Source organism: Macaca thibetana, chromosome 3 (genome assembly GCF_024542745.1).
Source record: "Macaca thibetana thibetana isolate TM-01 chromosome 3, ASM2454274v1, whole genome shotgun sequence".
In the NCBI taxonomy this organism is placed as follows: Eukaryota; Metazoa; Chordata; class Mammalia; order Primates; family Cercopithecidae; genus Macaca; species Macaca thibetana.
The window spans coordinates 171,896,436-171,918,030 of NC_065580.1; the positions used below are offsets into that span (position 1 = coordinate 171,896,436).

The 21,595-nt window shown below is 37.6% G+C and overlaps 1 protein-coding gene across 1 annotated transcript; it reads right to left on the reverse strand.

Moving 5' to 3' along the window:
• Nucleotides 1–18,612: 18,612 nt before the first annotated feature.
• Nucleotides 18,613–19,228, reverse strand: LOC126950757 (60S ribosomal protein L12-like). Its single transcript, XM_050784778.1, has one exon. The coding sequence runs from the start codon at nucleotides 19,155–19,157 to the stop codon at nucleotides 18,660–18,662; it is 498 nt and encodes a 165-aa protein (XP_050640735.1). The 5' UTR covers nucleotides 19,158–19,228; the 3' UTR covers nucleotides 18,613–18,659.
• Between the last annotated feature and the right edge of the window lie 2,367 nt (nucleotides 19,229–21,595).

Here is a 21,595-nt window from a genome sequence, read left to right on the forward strand (position 1 = left end):
CAACTGTGTATTGGCTAATCCTTGATTCAAAACATATCATCATTTAGATTAACTCAGGCTTGATGCCTGACTGAATCTTTTTAGATATTCTTCTCCTGCTCTCTCTAATTTTGCTTTATCTTTTGAAACAGTGCTTCCCTCATTTTGAGTAGCTATCCTATAATTCTGAAAATGAGATTTATGTTGGAGCAAAAAGAACTGGACTGGTACTTTGGGGGCACACTGAAAATAACACTCCTGTGACCGACTAGTAAGATTAATTTCCATCTCTACCAATAAGGGGAAATTGCCAGTTTTCACCTTTGTGATCAAACATCACTTTATAATGCCCCAAATGCCACATTTTTTTCTGCCTTCATTCTAACTTATCTAACCACTAATAAATATATTTTAAAGGAGGAATAAAAAGAAAGCTCAGAAATTCAGTGCAGACTTTTAAAGTCAGCAGTTGCATTTATTAATCTACTTCTCTAAGCCGTTTGGGTTCTTTTTAAATTTAGTATTTCTTTCCTATGTCTTGTGTTTATATTCATATTTTACCTGTTTATAAAAAAAAGTTGTTTAGAATAATGGTATCAAAGCAGAAATACAGATACAACTGTATTATGTTGATACTAGAGTCAAGCCAATTTCTAAGTGTTTTTTATGTATTATTTAATTTGTTCTTCACAAGAACCTGCTGAAGTAAGTGCTATTTTTATCCCCACTTCGTAGATAGGAAAACTGGAGTCCAGAGGGATTAAGCGCTTTCCCAGTGTCATGTAACTGTCTGTTGGCAGAGTCAGGATTGAAGTATAGCTGTGGCAGAGTCCAAAATCGAGCTTACCCGCTATGACATACAGCCGTCTTGAAACACACTAAAGTAATACCTGTAATTAAGCATTAGGTTGAACTCTAGGCTTCTTAAAATCAAGATAAAATGAGAACACATGACAAAAATTTCTGTTATTTATTAAAAGTAATCATGACATTTCTTTAAGAAACGAACAATTTATTTTGCTACTAAATTCTATTAGATACTAATTATGTAAGACTTTATGGGGAAAATAATATTCAATAATTTTAACACATCTTGAGGCATTCATTAGATCACTTTTTCTTCTTCACTAACTTTGTTTTTGGAAAACAGCATAAAATATATAGCAATTTATAATATATGTATCATAAAAACCATATACAATAAAATATAAAACATAATTTAGTAAAATGGTAGTTAATCTCATGAGTATAGTCTACAATCAATCAATTTGAAATAAAAATGATCTTGAAAAATCTAAAAGGTTGAATAAATAGTACTTGATTATTTTCTAAAATATAATTTCATTGGCAAAGCTGATGAAATTTTAAGTTTTTGAGGCCACATGACTTTAGACTAGTTGATACTCTTTGAATTCCATAATCTGTAGGAGCTACTGTTAACGAGCTCTCATGGAAGCTGAGATAACACGCTGATGTTCTCACTAGGAGAGCAGGCCAGCCACCTTGCCACAAATGAATGTGTAGGAAATTCTGAGGGGTTTTCCAAATAGCAGCTTTGCATATGCTTTTGAGTCTAGAAAATGCTTGTTTGAAACATCAGAGCTCTGATCTAGGGAGACTGGCAGGGCTGATTATGACTGGATATGTAGAAGTGTATTTAGCTCCATGGATAAATTTTGACCACAACAAAACCCCATACGGCTATTTTAGAATGATTGCGTTAATAAGAATAGTTTGGTTACAAAGGCCAGCGGTTACTATACTCATCAGAGGTTACACTTAGAAATGAGAATTATGCCAACTAAAGGTTTTCATCACAGTAGTTGGGGAGGGGTGTCAAACCCTGGCTGACTCATTTGTCTTCAGCCTACCCATCCTTTCATGTTTCTTCAGGAACCTGACTCAGCTCCACTCTCTGATTGTTCTCTTTATGTTTATTCTTAGTATTCTTCCAATTATGAACATCTTCATTATTTTCTATATTTTATTTTCAAACTCTCAGAGACATACTTATTGGGATAATTTAATCACCAACTTCCCTGACAGGCTGTTTATTGAAGGCTCTTTTTTTAAGGCATTTTTCAGATTGCATAACTGTATTAATGTCCTAGACCTGCTGTAACAGAATTACCACAAAATTAAATTGTTTCTGGCTTAAGAAAACAGGAATTTATTCTCTTACAGTTCTGGAGGCCAGAAATGCAAAATCAAGGTGGTTGGTGGAGCTATATCCCTTGGAAGATTCTAGAGAAGAATGTTTCTTTGCTTCTTTCAGCTTCTGGTGACTCCGGATGTTTCTTGCCTTGTGACTCTAGTCTTTGCCTCAGTCTTTACGTGACCTTCTCTGTGTCTTCCTCTTTTTTGTCTCTTATAGGGACTCATTATAATACTTAACATTTACCTAGATCGTCTCAGATGATCTCATCTCAAGATCCCAAACTGAGTTATATCTGTAAAGATACATTTTTCTTTTTCTAAATAAGATTACATTCACAGGTTCTAGGGGTTAGGATGTGGACATATATTTTTTTGCAAGGGCCACCCTTCATCCCATTGCACCCTTGTATGTCCTTGGATCGGGTGCTCTCCAATGACCCCCATCACTGGGTGGATAGGACAGGTGTAACCCATGGCCTGAGCTGCCCAGGGAAAAGCCAAGTACTGTTCCTCTTATGCAGAAATTGTGGTCAACCATCTTTTAGGGCAGGTAACTAAGGACTTACTTGCAAAAGTGAAAAAAAAGATCTTATTGAATTACGGGAATTGAGTGGAGGGGTATCTCATTTGCTATTACCATAATGACTATACCCACTATTATTTCCTCATCTCCGAAGTTCCCTTTTTCTTTTGTCAACTCCCTTAAATCTATCTCTGAGAGAGGTGGGGGAAAATACAAGGATGGGGTCCTATTTTTTTTTTTTTTTTTTTTTTGGCGGAGTCTCGCTCTGTGGCCCAGGCTGGAGTGCAGTGGCCGGATCTCAGCTCACTGCAAGCTCCGCCTCCCGGGTTCACGCCATTCTCCTGCCTCAGCCTCCCGAGTAGCTGGGACTACAGGCGCCCGCTACCTCGCCCGGCTAGATTTTTGTATTTTTTAGTAGAGACGGGGTTTCACTGTGTTAGCCAGGATGGTCTTGATCTCCTGACCTCGTGATCCGCCCGTCTCGGCCTCCCAAAGTGCTGGGATTACAGGCTTGAGCCACCGCGCCCGGCTGGATGGGGTCCTATTATTCCTGACTTAATCTCTTACTTTAAAACAAGGTATAGCCAGGCGCGGTGGCTCACGCCTGTAATCCCAGCACTTTGGGAGGCCGAGGCGGGCAGATCACGAGGTCAGGAGATCAAGACCATCCTGGCTAACCCGGTGAAACCCCGTCTCTGCTAAAAACACAAAAAATTAGCCGGGCGTGGAGGTGGGCGCCTGTAGTCCCAGCTACTCGGGAGGCTGAGGCAGGAGAATGGCGGGAACCCGGGAGGCGGAGCTTGCAGTGAGCCGAGATCGCGCCATTGTACTCCAGCCTGGGTGACTGAGTGAAACTCCATCTTAAAAAAAACAAAAACAAAAACAAAAAACAAGGTATAGAACATTTTTTTTTTTTTTTTAAACTAACGTTTTCTTTGAGACATTGATGCTGAGGAAAACCACAGATATTTATTTTCTGAGGCAGGGTCTCACTCTGTCACCCAGGTTGGAGTGCAGTGGAAAAACCAAAACTCACTGTGGCCTGAAACCCCTGGGCTCAAGTGATCCCCGCCAAACCTCCTCCTCAGCCTCCCCAGTCGCTGGGACTACAGGTGTGCACCACTATATCCAGTTAATTTTTTAAATGTTTTTGTAGAGACAAAAATTGGGTCTCACTGTATTACACGAGCTAGCTAGAACTCCTGGTCTCAAGCAATCCTCTGGCCTCAGCATCCCGAAATGCTGAGATTACAAGTGTGAACCATGTACCCAGTCATCAAAAATATTTAAAATAGGCAAATACTTGTAGGGATACAGAAAATTATTTTACATAAAGTATATTGTATATGAGCATGTTCCTTTGATACTCACAAAAAAGACAGAGATAATACTATAACCTGTAATATAAACTAGAATTTTTAAGTAAATATTTTTAATTGTTATACAGATATAGGTAACTCATGAGGTCCACCCAAAATAAAATGATAAATACACTGTTTGTGGAATTATAAATGGCTTTTAACAAGGTTCATAGGACAAATGCAGATTAACATAAAATCTTGATTTTATGAAAAAAATGAATAGTTTACTAGTTTTAAATATTGATGTCACAGTTAATCCTAGAATCATTATCACTTAATTGACATACTTCCTGGATTTAAGCTCAGGATATCAATGTTTTTACATTTGCAAATTTAGGTTAATACAAAAATTTAATGTTCTCTTTGCTTAATTACATTAGGTTCTCAAATTTTATGTGAAGCTTTGTGTACTATAAAAAGAAATGTAAGTAACAGTAAAAGCATGCAAATGAAGAGTAAGGATCCACATTGAACCTATTATTAGGTAATCTAACCCGCGAGGAGATTCACTTGGTAGCTTTCCAGTTTTATACCGTAGTCTATACTAATAATGTGTATTTCTTCAGGAAGCAGATTTGAATGCTCTCATCATCTCAAATAAACTGCTAACCATGTTGCACCAAAAAAAAAAAAAAAAAAAAAAAAAAAAAAAAAAAAAAAAAATTCTGGTCAAGGACCAGCAGCTATGATCTTGGCAGGCACAAGGTTTGGCTCACTTAACACATTGAACATGATCAATGGTGCCTGCAGTGAGCTTGCTAAAATCAGTTTGCTGCAAGTTTTACACATAAATTGGTTCTTTAAGTGGTGTAGGATTATTTGGTATTAACTCTTCAAATTTGAAAAACAATCCACCAAGAAAAGTCCAGTTTTACCAAGCTAACAATGCCTTACTCAAGTGGAAACACTGATGTCCTATTCAGATAGACACCTTAGAAAATGAAGGAAGTTTCTTTTTTCTTTCTTTTTTTTTTTTTTTTTGAGATGGAGTCTTGCTTGTTGTCCAGGTGGTAGGATCTCCGCACACTGCAACAACTATCTCCTGGGTTCAAGTAATTCTCCTGTCTCAGTCTCCGAGTAGCTGGGATTACAGGCATCTGCTATCATGCCTGGCTAATTTTTGTATTTTAGTAGAGATAGAGTTTCACCATGTTGGCCAGGCTGGTCTTGAACTCCTGATCTCAGGTAATCCACCCACCTCGACCTCCCAAAGTGCTAGGATTACAGGGGTGAGCCACCGAGCCCAGTGGGAAAATGAAGGAAGTTTTTTTGTGAGACCATCTCTCTTTCAGACAGCATCATGTAATTGCCATGAAGGGAAGCACATGCTCCTCTCTGCCATGACAAAAGGCCTAGACTCTCATTAATAATAAATCTGCAGCCAGGCGCGATGGCTCACGCCTGTAATCCCAGCACTTTGGGAGGCAGAGGCGGGTGGATCACGAGGTCAGGAAATCGAGACCATCCTGGCTAACACAGTGAAACCCTGTCTCTACTAAAAACACAAAAAATTAGCTGGGTGTGGTGGCGGCGCCTGTAGTCCCAGCTACTCGGGAGGCTGAGGCAGGAGAATGGCGGGAACCTGGGAGGCGGAGCTTGCAGTGAGCTGAGATCGCGCCACTGCACTCCAGCCTGGACCACAGAGCCAGACTCCGTCTCAAAATAAATAAATAAATAAATAAAAATTACACCAACTTACTTAGGTGTAATTTAAGTGAAGTGGAGGTTGAGACAAAATTTGCTTTTATGTTACCTAAGTCGAAATTGTAGTCTTTCTGTTCTTGCCTTTCTTCTATGATCCTATCCAGGAAATACAGTTTTCTAGAAAAGACATCAGCAGCATGGGACATTGAACTCACATAACTGGGCCAAGAGCTGATTTCTACCTACAGACTCAAAAGCCGTGGGTTGGTTGAAGAACATTGTAAATCTCTAAACTTTAAGTGAGCAGATACCTGCAAAGGATATCAACTTAGTACAGTGCTTCCTAGTATGTACAAATACAATGCTTAGAACAATGCTTCGAACAAATCCTTTTGGATTTGGCAGGAAATGTTTTGCTAACGTTGCCAACGTATTTTGCTTGCCTGTTGTTTGTTTTATTGAAATGTTTGAACAGTCTTTATAAAGTGAAGCTTTTATTCATCTAAACATGGCACAAAAGAACCTGGTGATATCTGCTTTTGGGAACAAAATATTTTAAAAAGTCAGTTGGAAGAAAAAGAAATACTAAATCTTTGAATATTACATACAGAATTTTCCTTTATCTTTCTGAACCTTTGAATTCATCATTTTAGTTTTAAGTACAAAGAGAAATAGAACAAAAAAACTAAAGGCCCAAATAGCAGGGTCTGAGGACAGTTAATGTCAGTGAAGTCAAAATTCTATTTTCCTCCCTTCATGGTTTTTCATTGAACTTTAAATAGCAGTGATGCAAAAATCAGCTTTCAAATTGTCAGAGACAAGGCGGATCTGGCCATGATAAAGGCTGTAACCTTGATTGTCAAGCCTGCTGGAGAAGTTTGCTGGGTTTGTGAAACTGACTCTGGAGTAAGTTTTTAGCAAAGTTGTCCACTGTCTAATGACTAGAATGAAAGAGACAATAGTGAACTTGAACTTGATTCTCGAAGACACTTTTACAATTACAGGGGTGGGACACAGCACTGAAAAGTTCTAGGAAAGAGATATGGACTTCATTGCTGTAATCCCATGTAATCAATGCATTCAATGTGAGAGCAGAGCTGGTGATTAAACGTTGAAAAAATTATGTTTGGTCTTCCAAGGGAAGTGATTGAAAGGTAGGCAGGGCATCTTAGCCCAGCCAATTTGAGAACCATATAAGAATACATTAAAATTCGAAGCAGAAGAAAGTAGAATTTAAGTCATATGGACTAGACCAACAATATGAAGATTAGAATGAGCTTGAAGTTTTCCTTGGCACTTAGAAACAAAGACCATCAAATCGATGGCAAAAGAATTGATTCAAGACTTACCCACAGTCTTGCCTGCTTCAGGTGGGTGGTCTAAGAGAATCATTTCTGAAATGTGTATCTCAAGATAACCAAACTATCTGATGGTGTCCTTCCCAAGTGTTCAGGAGTTGATTGAGTCAAAAAAGATGTTAACTTTAAACACTAAGTTAAGGAGAAAAGAATAGATTCCAAACTTGGAAATAATCACAAATCCCTTAATGGGTATTATAACATCGGAAATGAAATGAGACAGAGGTGATGGCCTAAGCCATGATGGCTGCCTACTACAGAGGGGATTACTGCTGCATCCCTCTCTGAGGTTCTTTTCTTTTTTTCTTTTTTTTTCTTTTTGAGATGGAATCTCACTCTGTCACCTAGGCTGGAATGAAGTGGCATGCTCTCAGCTCACTGCAACCTCCACCTCCTGGGTTCAAGCTATTCTCCTGCCCCAGCCTCCTAAGTAGCTGGGATTACAGGCCACCACCATCATGCCTGGCTAATTTTTGTGTTCTAGTAGAGATGAGGTTTCACCATGTTGGCTAGGCTAGTCTTGAACTCCTGATCTCAAGTGATCTGCCCACCTTGGTCTCCCCAAGGACTGGGATTACAGGCATAAGCCAATGCACCAGGCCCTCTCTGTGGTTCTTATCTGCTTGTGTGCTCATTCATTTACTTTATCAGATTGCACTTAGTTATATATTCAAGAAATATTGATTACTGTGCTCTTATTGAAATACAGTACTGCTGAATTATGTAAAACATAAAAATAATGAGAGAGCATAATCCCTGTCATCTTCCTTGTGTTTAATTTGGTTCTGTAATGGAAGAAACATTGGTTGGGCATATCTGTGTGCAAAGATCCCTGTTAAAAACTCGAATGCTTGCTAACATGTTTAAATAATGTCCAGTCTTCAGAAGGTTGAAGGTTAGTAGAGAAGAGAAAAAATCTCACGTGGAAATATAATACAAGACATTTTCAGTCACAAAATTAATTTTGTAAATTTATCATTAAGGTGAAGCAGAAAAATTATTTTATGGCCATCTTCTGGGCTTTTTGGCAAAGTGACTTTTTAGCCACATAGGAAATATTGGGTAACTAGAATGCACCTTTCAAGTTAAGAATCTAAGAGATTAGATTTCAACTAATCTCTATGTTAAGAGATTAGTTCACTTAGAGAATAACAGAGGAAAGACTTAGATTTCCTTGGGAGGAAAAAAGTATATTAACAATTATTTCAAATGAGAAATGCAAAAGTAAATGTATAAGCAATTATTAACCAAAGTGATGAGGAATCTTTGCTACTCTTTCTTTGCTGATCACATAGATTCTACTCTTATCCACGGGATGCCCCTGCTGAGATAAAATTTTTTGGATGGACACACACACACGCACACACACATACTACATTCGGTAACATTTTGGTACTCTTGGGAAAAATTCACACTTCGGTTTGAATTTTGTATGATCTTTTATCTTCATCTTATCTTCATCACCAGTGAGGTAATTCAGTGCAGATGAAGGTCACTTGTACATATTAAGCTCTTTTCATGTTCTTATGTAATGATATACATATTTAACTATTTTCTTGTTTTTACATATGTTTTATGTACAATTGTGTTCGTCTTATGTTACTTATCATAGTCTTTATGGATTCTGTGAAGTAGGTTGATGTTATTCCCGTTTTTGCAAAATACAAATATGTTTTGGTCAAAGAATAGAGCTAGTGCAGGAACTGAAATGAAAAGCCAAGTTTCTGTTCTTTTTTTTTTTTTTTACACTCATGTTTATTTTGTAGTTAATAGAGAAACTTCAATTTCTTTGCTCACAAATAATATATTTATCCAAATTGAGATGTCTTCGTTTCAATGGAAATTTTTTTTTCCTTGTCTGCGTTACACTCCTAGTATCTAGTGAGTAAAATGAATTAAGGAGGCTAAATGAGGCTGTTCATCTCAGTGAATGCTTACTAGTTTCTTCTCTACAAGAAATAAAGCTTATTCTTTAACTAATGGGTAAATTATAAATCCGATCTGAAAGCATTTCTTAAAAAAAGGTTACCTCTTTAAATAAGTGATGAGTTTGGGTAAAGAAAGTACCTCTTCAAAAACTGGTATAATGGCAAGTTTGATATCTTAGGTTTTCTTATAGGCACTTTAAAAATATACAATTTGCTGTATCTCCCATTATGCCACAGACTTATGTTTCTCATCCTAAATTGTGATTTTCTGTGCCCTTTCATGGTATTTAAAATATAAGAAAATAATGTACAAGAACAGCTTATTGGATAGGAAAAACTCATGTAGCATTCGTACATCTCTGATGAAAAGCTTTTTAAAAGGTTGTTTACTGCATGTGTTTTTACATGTGAGATCTGGGACTTTAATTTTATCTTGGTTTATGTGAAGGGTATGAAACATTTACTGAATTATAAGTCATCCTTTTTTTACTGATTTGGAGGATCCCCTGCCTTTGTCTAATCTACATGAAGTTACGCGCTGATATTTATTTATTTATTTATTTAGAGACAGAGTCTCGCTCTGTCACCCAGGCTGGAGTGCAGTGGTACGATCTCGGCTCACTGCAACCTCCTCCTCCCAGGTTCCAGCAATTCTGCTGCCTCAGCCTCTGGAGTAGCTGGGACTACACGTGTGTGCCACCATGCTCAGCGAATTTTAGTATTTTTAGCAGAGACAGGGTTTCACCATGTTGACCAGGCTGGTCTTGAACTCCTGACCTCAGGTGATCTGCTCACGTCGGCCTCCCAGAGTGCTGGGATTACAGGCCTGAGCCACCGCGCCCAGCCTGATTCTTTATTTTGTGCTGTCCTTGCTTGGGTTTGGTACAGCTCCAGAGGAGGAGTTGGAAGGATTTCCATTTACCCTGCATTTGAAGGAGTTTCATGAAGATTTGGTTAAAGCCATTTGGAAATTGGCTTGTACTTTTTGACATCGATGTTATTGGTTTGGTGATGCCATGTTTTTAAATGGTCATTAAATTCGGGCTTAATCTTCCACTGTGTCATTTTGCTGAGATCTATTATTTTAAAGACAATTAGACCATTTCTTCAATTTTTGAACTTCCATGTTTTCTGTACTTCCATTGGTAAAGTCTCTCCTTCTGCTTTTTGCCTGAATTATTCCTTTTTAGATCTATTCACCCCTGCATGAAGTCACCAGAACAGAGGCTTCTTCCTTCTGTCAGGGAACTTTTATCTGAGGGAGAGCCTGAGAGCTTCAAGTTCTTGGTTTTTGTTGGTTTGTTTCTATGCCAGATACGTTAGGCTGTTGTGCTGCGTGATATTCTACAGCTTTTCATTTCATTTTCATTTCATTCATCTCTATTTTCATTAAGCTTTAAATTTATTATATTCATACTTGAGCTCAGAGCAAATCTGAGACTCTGAACATTAAATAGTAGTTTGAGCCCAGACAGGGCTCAAAAGAACTATTACTGTAGCATAGCAGTTGCATTTTCCAGATTCTGGAAAATGCAGGGTGCCCAGCCTGTGTCTTTCCACTAGTGGATCTCTCAGTTTCCAATACTCTTTCACCTTCTCTCACTGATCCTTTTTTTTCAAAATGGATCTTGAACACGATGGAAAAATAAAAATGATTCTCCCATCAGACTGTGTTCAGATGCCAAAAAAGACACAAATCGTTGCTGGATGTGATTTTTTTTGGCAATGACTTGAAGGAAAAATAAATAAAAACATCTGCACATGTGAATCTCCTAGATCATACCTGCTGGTCTCCTGTTTATCAGTCTATTTTCAAGCCTTCCAGCTAACTGCACAATGCCTTTAGCACAGTTGTTAGTAGTGAAGAATTTCTCCACGAGAAGCAGATGACTTGTGCAAACTTATTACCCTTACTTCTCCTCCTCCATTTCTTTTTATTCTCTTTCTGTCTCAGATCCATTAGCAATGAGAAGACTTTGAGTAAATCAGAAATCATTAATTCTTAAGGAGATGCTTAAGGCTCATACTGTGGTGCTTGCAATGTATCTGTGTTATTTTTCATCACTGGGAAATATAGGGGGGGCCAATAGATTATAAGAAGTCTCAGATTTACTGTGCCTAAGTCAGTGACTCCATTTAAGTTACTTTAAGATCCGAGTCACATGAAAATGAAGGGTTATGAAGCTACCTCTATTAAATACAAAGTATAAAGGTTTTTTTATTGCTCTTTAGGCACAGATTATTAATACTGTAATGACACTAAAGAGTATTAAATGCAAATTTGCAAGGCTCTAAAGGGCTTTATTAGGATAAGCAACATTTTATTGAGTCAATTCAGTTGCTATTTTAATGAAAATCTAGAAAATAAATCTCAGTGGAAGCCACCACAGATGTTGTATCCTATATTCTGGGAAATAGGCAACTGAACTTGGCAGAGTGGTGAGGGAGGAAATTCTGGAGGGAGAAGAGAAGGGTTAGAAAAGTGAGATTTTATGACTTTAATATGTATTTCAGAATGATTTACCCCCAAATTTCTTATTGCAACTGGCTAATAAACAATTCCTTGCTTTTGATGCTAAGTTGAATTTTCTACCACTTATAAGTCAAAGTTGAATGGTATTGCCATTATTTTGTAGGCTAAAAAGCCCACACTTTTAGTTTGAAAGTCAAATGAGAAAAGGATGAAGAGAAAAGGGAAGGAAGAAAGGAAAGAGGGAGCAACAGCTTTTTGGTTTTGATGTAGTGCCTAAGAAGGCTGGTGGATAAGGCAAGAACCTAAGGTTTTAGTCATGGGATCTACTATTTATTAAGAATGTGCTCTCGGGCAATTCACTTAACATTCTGGATTTCAGGGTTTTTTTCTTTAAAACAAGACTGAGATGACATTCCTTTGTGCAGTTCTATTATACTGTAGAGAAATAAGCACCATTGGCTACAGTACGCGAAATACCCATAGTCCTTCTAGGCATTGGGACAACCAAAAACCCTACCACACATTTCAGAATGCTTTCTTGGCAACATTGTGGAAACCACTGGGCCCTAGTTGACCTCTAAGGTTTATTTCAGCTTTAAAAATACTACAATGCTAGTAGGCTATTTATAGAAAACCATGTAATGTATTGTCCAAATGAGAAAACTCTGGGGAGCACAAGTCAGCATTAACAACAATTACACTGGGAAACAGCAGTAAAATCCAGACATATCATTAACCTGAACATGTTGGTAATTGATTTTGGTGACTCTTTTTAAAAGTAGTTTCATTAAAATGATACAAAAGAAGGACGTAAAAATCAAAAAAGTATTATGAACCAATGAGCCAAGTAACCACTACCTAGATCAAAAATTAAAATACGGGCCAGGCACCGTGGCTCATGCCTGTAATCCTGGCATTTTGGAAGGCCAAGGGGGCAGAATCTCTTGGGCCTAGGAGCTCTAGACCAGCTTGGGCAATATGGTGAGACCCTGTCTCTAAAAAATAAAATAAAATAAAATAAAATAAAATAAATAAAATTAGCTGAGCATGGTGGCACATGCCTGTGGTCCTAGTTACTCTGGGAGGCTGGGGTGAGAGGATGGCTTGAACCCCAGAGGTTGAGGCTGCAATTAGCAGTAAGCCCTCCACTGCCCTCCAGCTTAGATGTCAGGATGAGACCCTGCCTCTGAAGAAAAAATGAAAAAGAAAAAATTAAAATACCAATATTACCCACACAAGCTCTCCTCATGACCCTTCTCAAATATTACTCGAATCTCTCATCCCCCCCAAAGATAGTCACGATCCTGATTTTTACACCATTACTTCTTTGGGTTATTTTTCTTTTATTATGACAGTGATATGCATTTCTTATAAAAACAATTTTTGTTTGAATTGCATAAAGTAAAAAATTAAGAGTCTCCTCCAGTCGCAAATTTTATTTTTTCTGCAGGAACTACACTTTAAAATCTCTTAGATTTTTCCCTATGCTTGTACAAAGAATACACACAAACACTTTTTCTTCCAAAACTGAGATTATACATATATATTATTATGCAATTTGCTATACTTATTATAGACATATTCTGGCTTCCATGTATGTCAGGAATGGCAGCTATGAATATTATTAACAGATTCATTTCTCCCATTCTGGGGGTGGGAGCATATGAATGCTGGATGACAGAGCCTTGAAGGAGCGTAGGTCAAAGGTAGAGCGAGTCCGGTTCTTTATGAGACATCTTGTTCTTTCTATAGATTTTTTTTTTTAAATCCCAACAAAGAAATATTGGGACTGGTGGGCCCTTATATTTCCTGACTGAGAGAGGGATTGGGGGAAGTGAAAAGTCTATAGGAATCAGACCTACATTGTAGCTGTGTCATTCACTGCTTCTGGGACCTTAGGTCTATGGAATAAAATGAGGGTTATAATGCCTGTCTGTAGCAAGAGGTTTTAAAGATAATTTTTTATATTATGTAATAGACCCATTAGTTGTGTACGATCTTAATTTGACTCAACACCTACACATTTTGTGCTTTTCTTAACATCTACTAAGAGTATGGGATGACAAAGAAGGAGTGATGATTTGTTATAAGTTGCTTAGGTTTTACATAAAGCTTGATAAAATTAGAAGCTATGTAAAATATATTCCACATATACTCAGGGCTATTAAGTTAGAGGTTAAAGAAAACTAAACTTTACTCTTTATTTTGGTGTTTTAAATCAGGGCACATGCATTTTAAAGGTTTGCTGAGGTGGTAAATGTAGTTTTATGGGTTTATTTAGAATGAAGTGTTTTCATATCGGCTCATTAACCCAAAAAGAGCTGTTGTAAGAGGGTTGCGAAGCCCAGAGGAACAATTATTATTATTTTCAGTGGTATTTGTCATGGCAGTGATATAAGCTCTAAAGATAGAACATGATTTTTGGCGCTGTTGAAGTAAATTCAAGAGTAATCAGATTATAGCTGATGTAATTTAGATGTTTGGAGGTGGGGAATTTTCTGATAGCAAAATCTAATATATGTGGCTCCCAAAATGAAAGCCTCTCTCCGCGGGTGACCTTCGCCAAGGGAAACATTTTCAATGTGGTCATACTGACAAGTTATAACTTATAAACTTATTTTCCTGGAAGGTTTCGGTTTGAAGATGACTTTGGATTTTGAATCCAGCCTGAAATAAAAGTGGGGGTTGGGGAAAATAAAGGCCTTTTTCTCTATACTTTACCACCTTTCGGTTTAAATTGACCTCCACATCACTTAACAATAGCTTCTGTCTTCCATTTGTTACTCATTTCATGCGTGATAAGCATCATTATATGCACTTTGCAGTTTCTCACATGTACTGACAGAAAAGAGAACTAAAGCCTGGAAGAGTAACTTATGCAAAGTTAGTGACACGGTTAATAAGTCATAAGAGCAGAATTAAATTCTAGATATGAGTCAAGGGTTGATGCTTTCATCTCCTATGCTGTGATCCCTGTTTTGTATCCCAACTACATACAAATGAGTCATTCTCCAGAGCTTGCTGGCGAGCTGTCTTGTGGCTTGTCATTTCAGTGTCCCCATAGCACCAAACAGGTGTCTAAATGTTTCTCAAATCCAATTTTCCAGAGCTACTAATTCCTCATCTCTACTAGGGAAAGAATGAAAGTTTAAAATACAACACTCGGGTTTCAAAAAAGGAGGAAGTACTTAAGCTCTTGAATTATTTCAGAAGACTTGAAATAATCACCCTTCAGATGGCACTGGGGTATAATTCCTTTCCTCCTCTTGATTTCCTCCCTCATTTCTGCAACCAAACAAAGAGGTAGCCTCTCTGTGTTCTTGATATCATTCCAGTAGGAATCTTTACTTATAATGATGTTACATCTTATTAATACTGGAAAGTCTTTTGCAAGCATAATGCAGTCCATTTGGTTAACTTCGTGTGGAACTCCTAAAAATTGACCTCTTGCAAAGTGGTCTGAGTATTTTCCTTCTCTTTTTGAGGACATTGTAAAATAACTTACAATGATAGGTACGAATAAATAGAAGAACTAAACCTTATTAATGACTTATTACCTGAATGAATATACTGTGTGTAGGTTTAAAGCAGGTGGTAAGTTCTTGCTTTGAAAGCAGGAAGCGACCGAGAGCGGTGGCTCACACTTGTAATCCCAGCACTTTGAGGGGCTGAGGTGGGTGGATCATTTGAGGTTAGGATTTTGAGACCAGCCTGGCAAACATGGTGAAACTCCACCTATACTAAATATACAAAAATTAGCTGGGAGTGTTACACACACCTGTAGTCCCAGCTACTCAGGAGCCTGAGGTAGAAAAATCACTTGAACCCAGGAAACATATGCCCTGAAATTTCCAGGATTGAAACAACTGTGGAACTTGACAAAGAGTGTATATGGTATAATTAAGAAGTTTACTCAGGAATTTCTTACCATTTTGAAAAGTTACATCCCCAGAGGCAATGTTCCTTGTGGAATCAAAATCATTTATAAACCATGATTTGTTAAGTCTGTGGATGCTGTGTTCTCCATGTCGTATGTAGAGAATAAATGTTATTCACTATTATTTTCTTAAAAATGTGCATTTGCATATTGAAGCATTATAAAGCACCTCTTTGTTACTTCTTCTCTGTAATTATGGTATTGTATTATTTTCTCCATTTATGTGACTAGATAGGTTTTATTTCCATGTGTTTCATTTGCGGATAGTAAGTGAACATGACCAGAATTCATAACACTTAAGCTTTCAGTTAGGGCCAATTTTGTCTTCTCATGGTTATTTGAACCCTGAAAATGTCCAGTTACTATTTATTCATTAAGGGCTTGAGCATATTAGTATCTACAGGGTAGACCTCTCTGCTGGGGTCCGGGCCTTTTATTTATCTGCCCCATGGCCGTAACACTTAGATGTCTGTTAAGCCCTACAAAGTCAACTAATATCTGGGCTGAACAGATTCATTATACCACAAATGGGCTCCTATTCCCCTATTCCAACCTTAGTGGGCAAGAATCATGGGCTCTGGTGCCAGTATCCAATTAAATGATACTTCCTCATCCTCACTCACCAGCCTGGGCCAATTCATTGGCACCTCTTACTTGGATAGGTGCTTCCTAACTTGTCACTTAATCTCCTGTCTTGCTCCTTTCTTTTTATATTTTCTCCCTCTGCTGAGATTAAAATTTGATCATGTTTATAATCCTTCATAGGTTTCCAAGTGTCCTGCTTTAAGGTTCAAATTGCTGTATATGTTCATAAGGCCATGTACAATCTGGCCCCTTCCTACCCTCCCATCCTCATCTCCAGTTGTTAATCTTCTCACCCTCTATGCTCTAATTTTGGTTGGATCCCTTTCAGTTTATTACATGATATTTTCTTTCTTGCCTCTTGCTGTTCTCCTTATAGAATATACTAGCCTGATTGATCGCTAAGCTCACCCTTACTCATTCTTTAAGTATCAGCTTAATCCATACTTTTTCTAAAGTGGTTTTTCCTTACCCCTTGAGTTACTTATGATCTCCCTTGACAACTTATACTTTTCTATTTTCATGCTTCTTTGCTTGTATAATTATCTGCTGTTGCCATTCAATTATGAGCTCTAAAGAAACTTTGCTTGTCTTTTAAAATGAATTTTACCTTCAAATGTTAGCACAGTAGCTACTCTGTAAATGTTTGAGCAATAAATAAATACATAACAAATAATAAAGCATTTAAAAATACTTTAGTATCTATGATCCATAACCAAGATGAGTCTAATCAAGCAATCGTTATGTACAATGTGAGAAGTGTTTTACATTTTTTATTTCATTAAAACATTCTGCTCATGACCAACTAATAGGCTGCCACCTGTAGTTTCAAAAACGCTGTTATGACTGCTCTGTTGATGTGAAAATCATTTCTAATTGATGATATTTTTAGTAATTGCATTCATTAGGAGATGGTCACATTCTTTTTGACTTTTTTCTCTAAATATTAAAATCACAGTGGAGCTCTGTGATATTTATAACCTCTAGATAGTTGGACTTTTCAGCTTTAAACTATGGACATAATAACTTAAAAAAATCTTGTGCAGTGTATGTAGGGGTGTGTGTTTCATGTGTAATTTACATTTGTGTTATAAATATTGGGACACTGAAACTCAGGTACTCTAACCAGCATGGTAGACTCACAATTTTGGAACAGAACTGAAAAGCCATCTAATACTTTATGTGATCCCCTTTCTGAAGGTCTACACAATTCTTTATAATATTTCATGTGTTCCTTGGAAAGAACCACTGTTAGAAAGATTTTCTTCTGTCAAATGTAATGCATAAATTCAGCCATTTTAATGAGGCACATACAGTGTGCTGGGCAGTGTGTGTGGTCCTGGTGATGCAACGGTGAGGAATGTGGTCATGGCTCCGTTACCACAGAGCGTTAAAAAGTTACCCCTTCCTATTGCTTCACTCTCATTGCTTCCTTTACCTTCTTTTTAATCTGAAACTTGGTTCTTCCTCAGCCTTTAAATAATGGATGCTTGTTTTCACATGAACTGCTCTTGATAAGAGTCAGAGGTGGTATCAACAGTCTTTTTCTTGCTCTTCACGTGTCTTCCAAGTGATTCCACGTCCATGGTCTCCCAAATCCACCTGTGCTAAAGTCTGCCATTTGGTGATACAGGTTTTCTGCTCACTCTGCCCTCTCTTGAACCTCACTGTTTCTTTCATTCATCACAGTCTTCGACACTTGATATATCAGGGTCCCCCTTATTCTATCCCTGGCTCTTGCCCTGGGCACTTTAGTATCCCAGACTTTGTTCACCTGCAGGCCTGCTTTATCCAGTGACTTCATTTGCCTCAATCTTAATATTATCTTCTTTTTACTTCAGCAACCAAGTACATTGAACATATATTTTAAGGTTCCCTTTAATTATTTGGAGATTTGATTTTAAATTCCACAGGTTTCTGTTCTTCAAATCCTTGTTACTACAATACCACCTTTTAGTCCTAAGCGACAAGGTTATCTTTAAAGAGACCCTTCTCTGCTTCTTCTCTGGCTACGAGACTTCTGATGGGCTGAGGCTTTCACGGGGCCAAATGTTAAAGCCCACTCGAAGCCTCTGCGCTTCCTTCTCAGACTGCATGCTGAGTCACAGGATGGACCAGATGTGTTGGTGTGGGATGCAGTCAAGCTGAGAGACAAGATGGCAGGCTGAGAACTGGGGCTGGCTCTTCCTGTGCTGTCCATTCCAGTGTGGTCCTCCAGCCGTTCTGAGTTGTGATAAAGGTAGGTTAGTCAAGAGATGACTAGTAGACATATTTTACATAACAATTATCTAGTTTTCATTATAATTTTTAAGTGTGTAGGTATCTAGTGTGGGAATCATCATTTGTACTCTGGCCCTAGGCCTCACAAAGGCTAAGGCAAGGCTGGCCTCAATACATACATTTCACCCACACTCTGATCTCTGGTCCCTTGGCTTCTTCCATTTCATTAATGTCTGTCAGTTTTTCTTAATTCCTAATAATTTCAACTCATTTTTGTGTGAACTCAATTCTTTGCCTCCTTTTCTATTTGAACTCTCTCTTATACAAAGCTCGAACTACAAGTTGATTTTACAGTCTGCCTTCTTGGCTTTTGTATTCTGTCTTCTAAATCATGCTGGATAATAATTGACATTGTACATTACTACACTCCAAACTGGTGTGACTTTTTTTTTTTTTTTTGGTCAAATAGTCCTTTATTGAAATACTTTCCTTTGTGCTTAACTGGCTGGGCATTCCACAGCACCACTGTTGATGTCATCTATGATGTCATGAGGGTGGCGGCCATCAGCATTACAGCCCACAGACTGGGCAGTCCCCAGGATCTCTTTAATGATTCCAGAGAGTTCTCTGGCTAAGGATCGGTGCCGCATCTGTCGAGCAATGTTGACGATCTCATCAAAAGTGATATTCCCACTGTGTTTAATGTTTTTCTGTTTCTTTCTGTCTCTTGGTGGTTCCTTGAGGGCTTTGATGATCAGGGCAGAGGCAGAAGGCACCACCTCAATCTGGGCCTGTCTGTTCTGAATGGTCAGTTTCACTGTACTCCTCAGGCCCTTCCCGTAACCCGTTGCCTTGGCAATGTCATCACCAACCTTTCTCGGAGACAGACCCAGGGGGCCGATCTTGGGGGCCAGGGCAGAAGTGGCACCGACCTCGCGTCCGGTGCACCTCAGGTATAAGACTTTGATCTCGTTGGGGTCGAACTTCAGCGGCATGGTGGAGGCGGCTGGTGTCGGATGAACCCGGATTCGGGACAACTGAAGAAAGTTGCACCTTGGCCTCCTCCGAGCCGAAAACCAACAGCTAGTTGTATAGTATTCTATAGTGTATACGTACCACATTTTCTTTATCCAGTCTATCATTGATAGATATTTAGGTTAATTCCATGTCTTTGCTATTGTGAATAGTGTGGCAATAAATATACACATGCATGTGCAAGTGTCTTTATAATAGAATGATTCATATTACTTTGGCCATATTATACTTAGCAAACTAACACAGGAACTGAAAACCAAATACCACATGTTCTTACTTATAAGTGGGAGCTAAATTATGAGAACAGATGGACATGTAGAGGGGAACAATACATATTGGGACCTTTTGGAGAATGGAGGGTGAGAGAAGGGAGAGGATCAGGTAAAATAACAAAAGTGTACTAGACTTAATACCCGGGTGATGAAATAATCTGTACAACAAACCCCCATAACACAAGTTTACCTATGTAACAAACCTGCACTTGAAATTAAAATTAAAGTTTACAAATTCATATTTGAAAGTCTGGGATTACAGTTTGGGGTAAATATGTGTCAGCATGTGGGAAGTATTAATTATGAATATCTTATTTTATAGAGTATAATTTAAAGTACTGTCCAGAGAGAAGCAGTAAAAAAGGAAGCATTACAAATAGAAGACTGAAATAGCATTTTCAAATATTTGAAAAGGAAATTACAGTCATTATTCGGATTTTGAAAAAGAGGAATTAGCACATTGGTTTATTAAATTCAAATTAGTACAAACATGAAATGAATAGAGTATAATCTATAATGACTTTGAAAAAGATGAAAAAAGAGAATCATAGCTATAAATGTTCAAAAGGAAAATGAACTTGGAAAAGACAAATTTTATGAGCTAGCATAATTTTTGTGACAACTGGGAAAATGCTCAGGGTCAGAAAACTTTCTTGTCTAATAAAAGAAAGAAAACATAAGTTATGAAGGAAAAGAACCAAGTGGTAAATTAAGAGAGTGATTTTAATAAATTTCACATCTAAAGACCTGACTTCTAGAATTTTCATTTGGTGACACAACAAGATCAACATTTGCTTTGACATATGGCCTTGACCAGGAAATGGTGATAAGGAAAGCAGTAAGAAGTCCCTTTAATGAGAGTGTATCTGTGGTGAAAGAACAGGTGCAAAGATGACCTAGATGCCATTATTTGGAAATTTGTGTATAGCAAGGAAGCTGATCATTTTAAACAGGCTTAATGTGCCTATAATATAACCTTCTGATAGATTTTGTGAATTCAGTTAACTTGAGCTTTTGTCTGATAAATTACATAAAATAGCTTTATTGGTTAAAAAATGTTTAAGTAGCACTTGAAAATACCAGAGGAAATAAGAAAATTAGTAAATTATAGAATAAACCCAATAAGCTTTGGAATGTCATCAACATAAAAAATACCAAACATAAAGTTGTAGGTCCTGAATAAATGTTTTCCAAATACTTATAGACAAATAAAAAGACTGAAGACATTTTTCATAAGGAAATCCCAAGAGAGGAAAAGAGAAACGTTGGGACTCAGAAATGAAATTTATGAAAATATGGAGCAAAACTGAACCAGGACTCAAAGGAGTGAAAGCAAATAAAAAAAGAAGATAAAGTCACTGCTGGGTTTAGACATAACCATAAAACCTTATGTGATGGGTTATTATTTTCTAACTAATTAAATAAAGAACAAAATCAACAAATGTTCTCTCCCTCAGAACTGTGTTTGGATACTGATAAACTCACTCATTTTTTAAATAGTTGGTGTCAAGATGAATTGAAAGTGAAAATTGCAAATGAAGCATGAGTGAGAAAGTAACATAATCTTATAATTATTAGGTTTTCTCCTTCCTTCCTTCCTTCCTTCCTTCCTTCCTTCCTTCCTTCCTTCCTTCCTTCCGTTTCTTTCTTTCTTTCTTTTTCTCTCTCTCTCTCTCTCTCTCTCTCTCTCTTTCTTTCTTTCAGATGCATTTGGAATTTCTCTGAGTCCTTTCCATGATCTCTAGGTCTTTTGAAAATCAGAGACGGTATGAAAGTTATTGCAAAAACAGAAAACGTTAAAGATAGAAGATGTTAATTTAGAGATCACTGTGGAAAGCAATTTCCCTATTTAATTACTATGGACATTTTTCAGCTTTATTTTTTCTTAGAATTCAAAAGAAAACTTTCAAACATTTTCTAACTGGGGATAATAAATAAGCTGTGTCTCTGGTAGTCTTCTAAACTTTGTGATTTACTCCAAAGTTACACAGGTCTGCTTGAGAGGTTGACTAGATATGCAATAGTACATACTGAGTACCTACTGGGTGCTGGAACCATGATCTAAGAACTCATGTGCAATAATGGGCAAATTCAGAGATGCTATTTCTGATTCACTGAATTTTGAG

What these genes read in the sequence shown, in the direction of transcription:
- LOC126950757 (XM_050784778.1), bottom strand. Translation starts at nt 19,157, where the DNA reads ATGCCGCTGAAGTTCGACCCCAACGAGATCAAAGTCTTATACCTGAGG.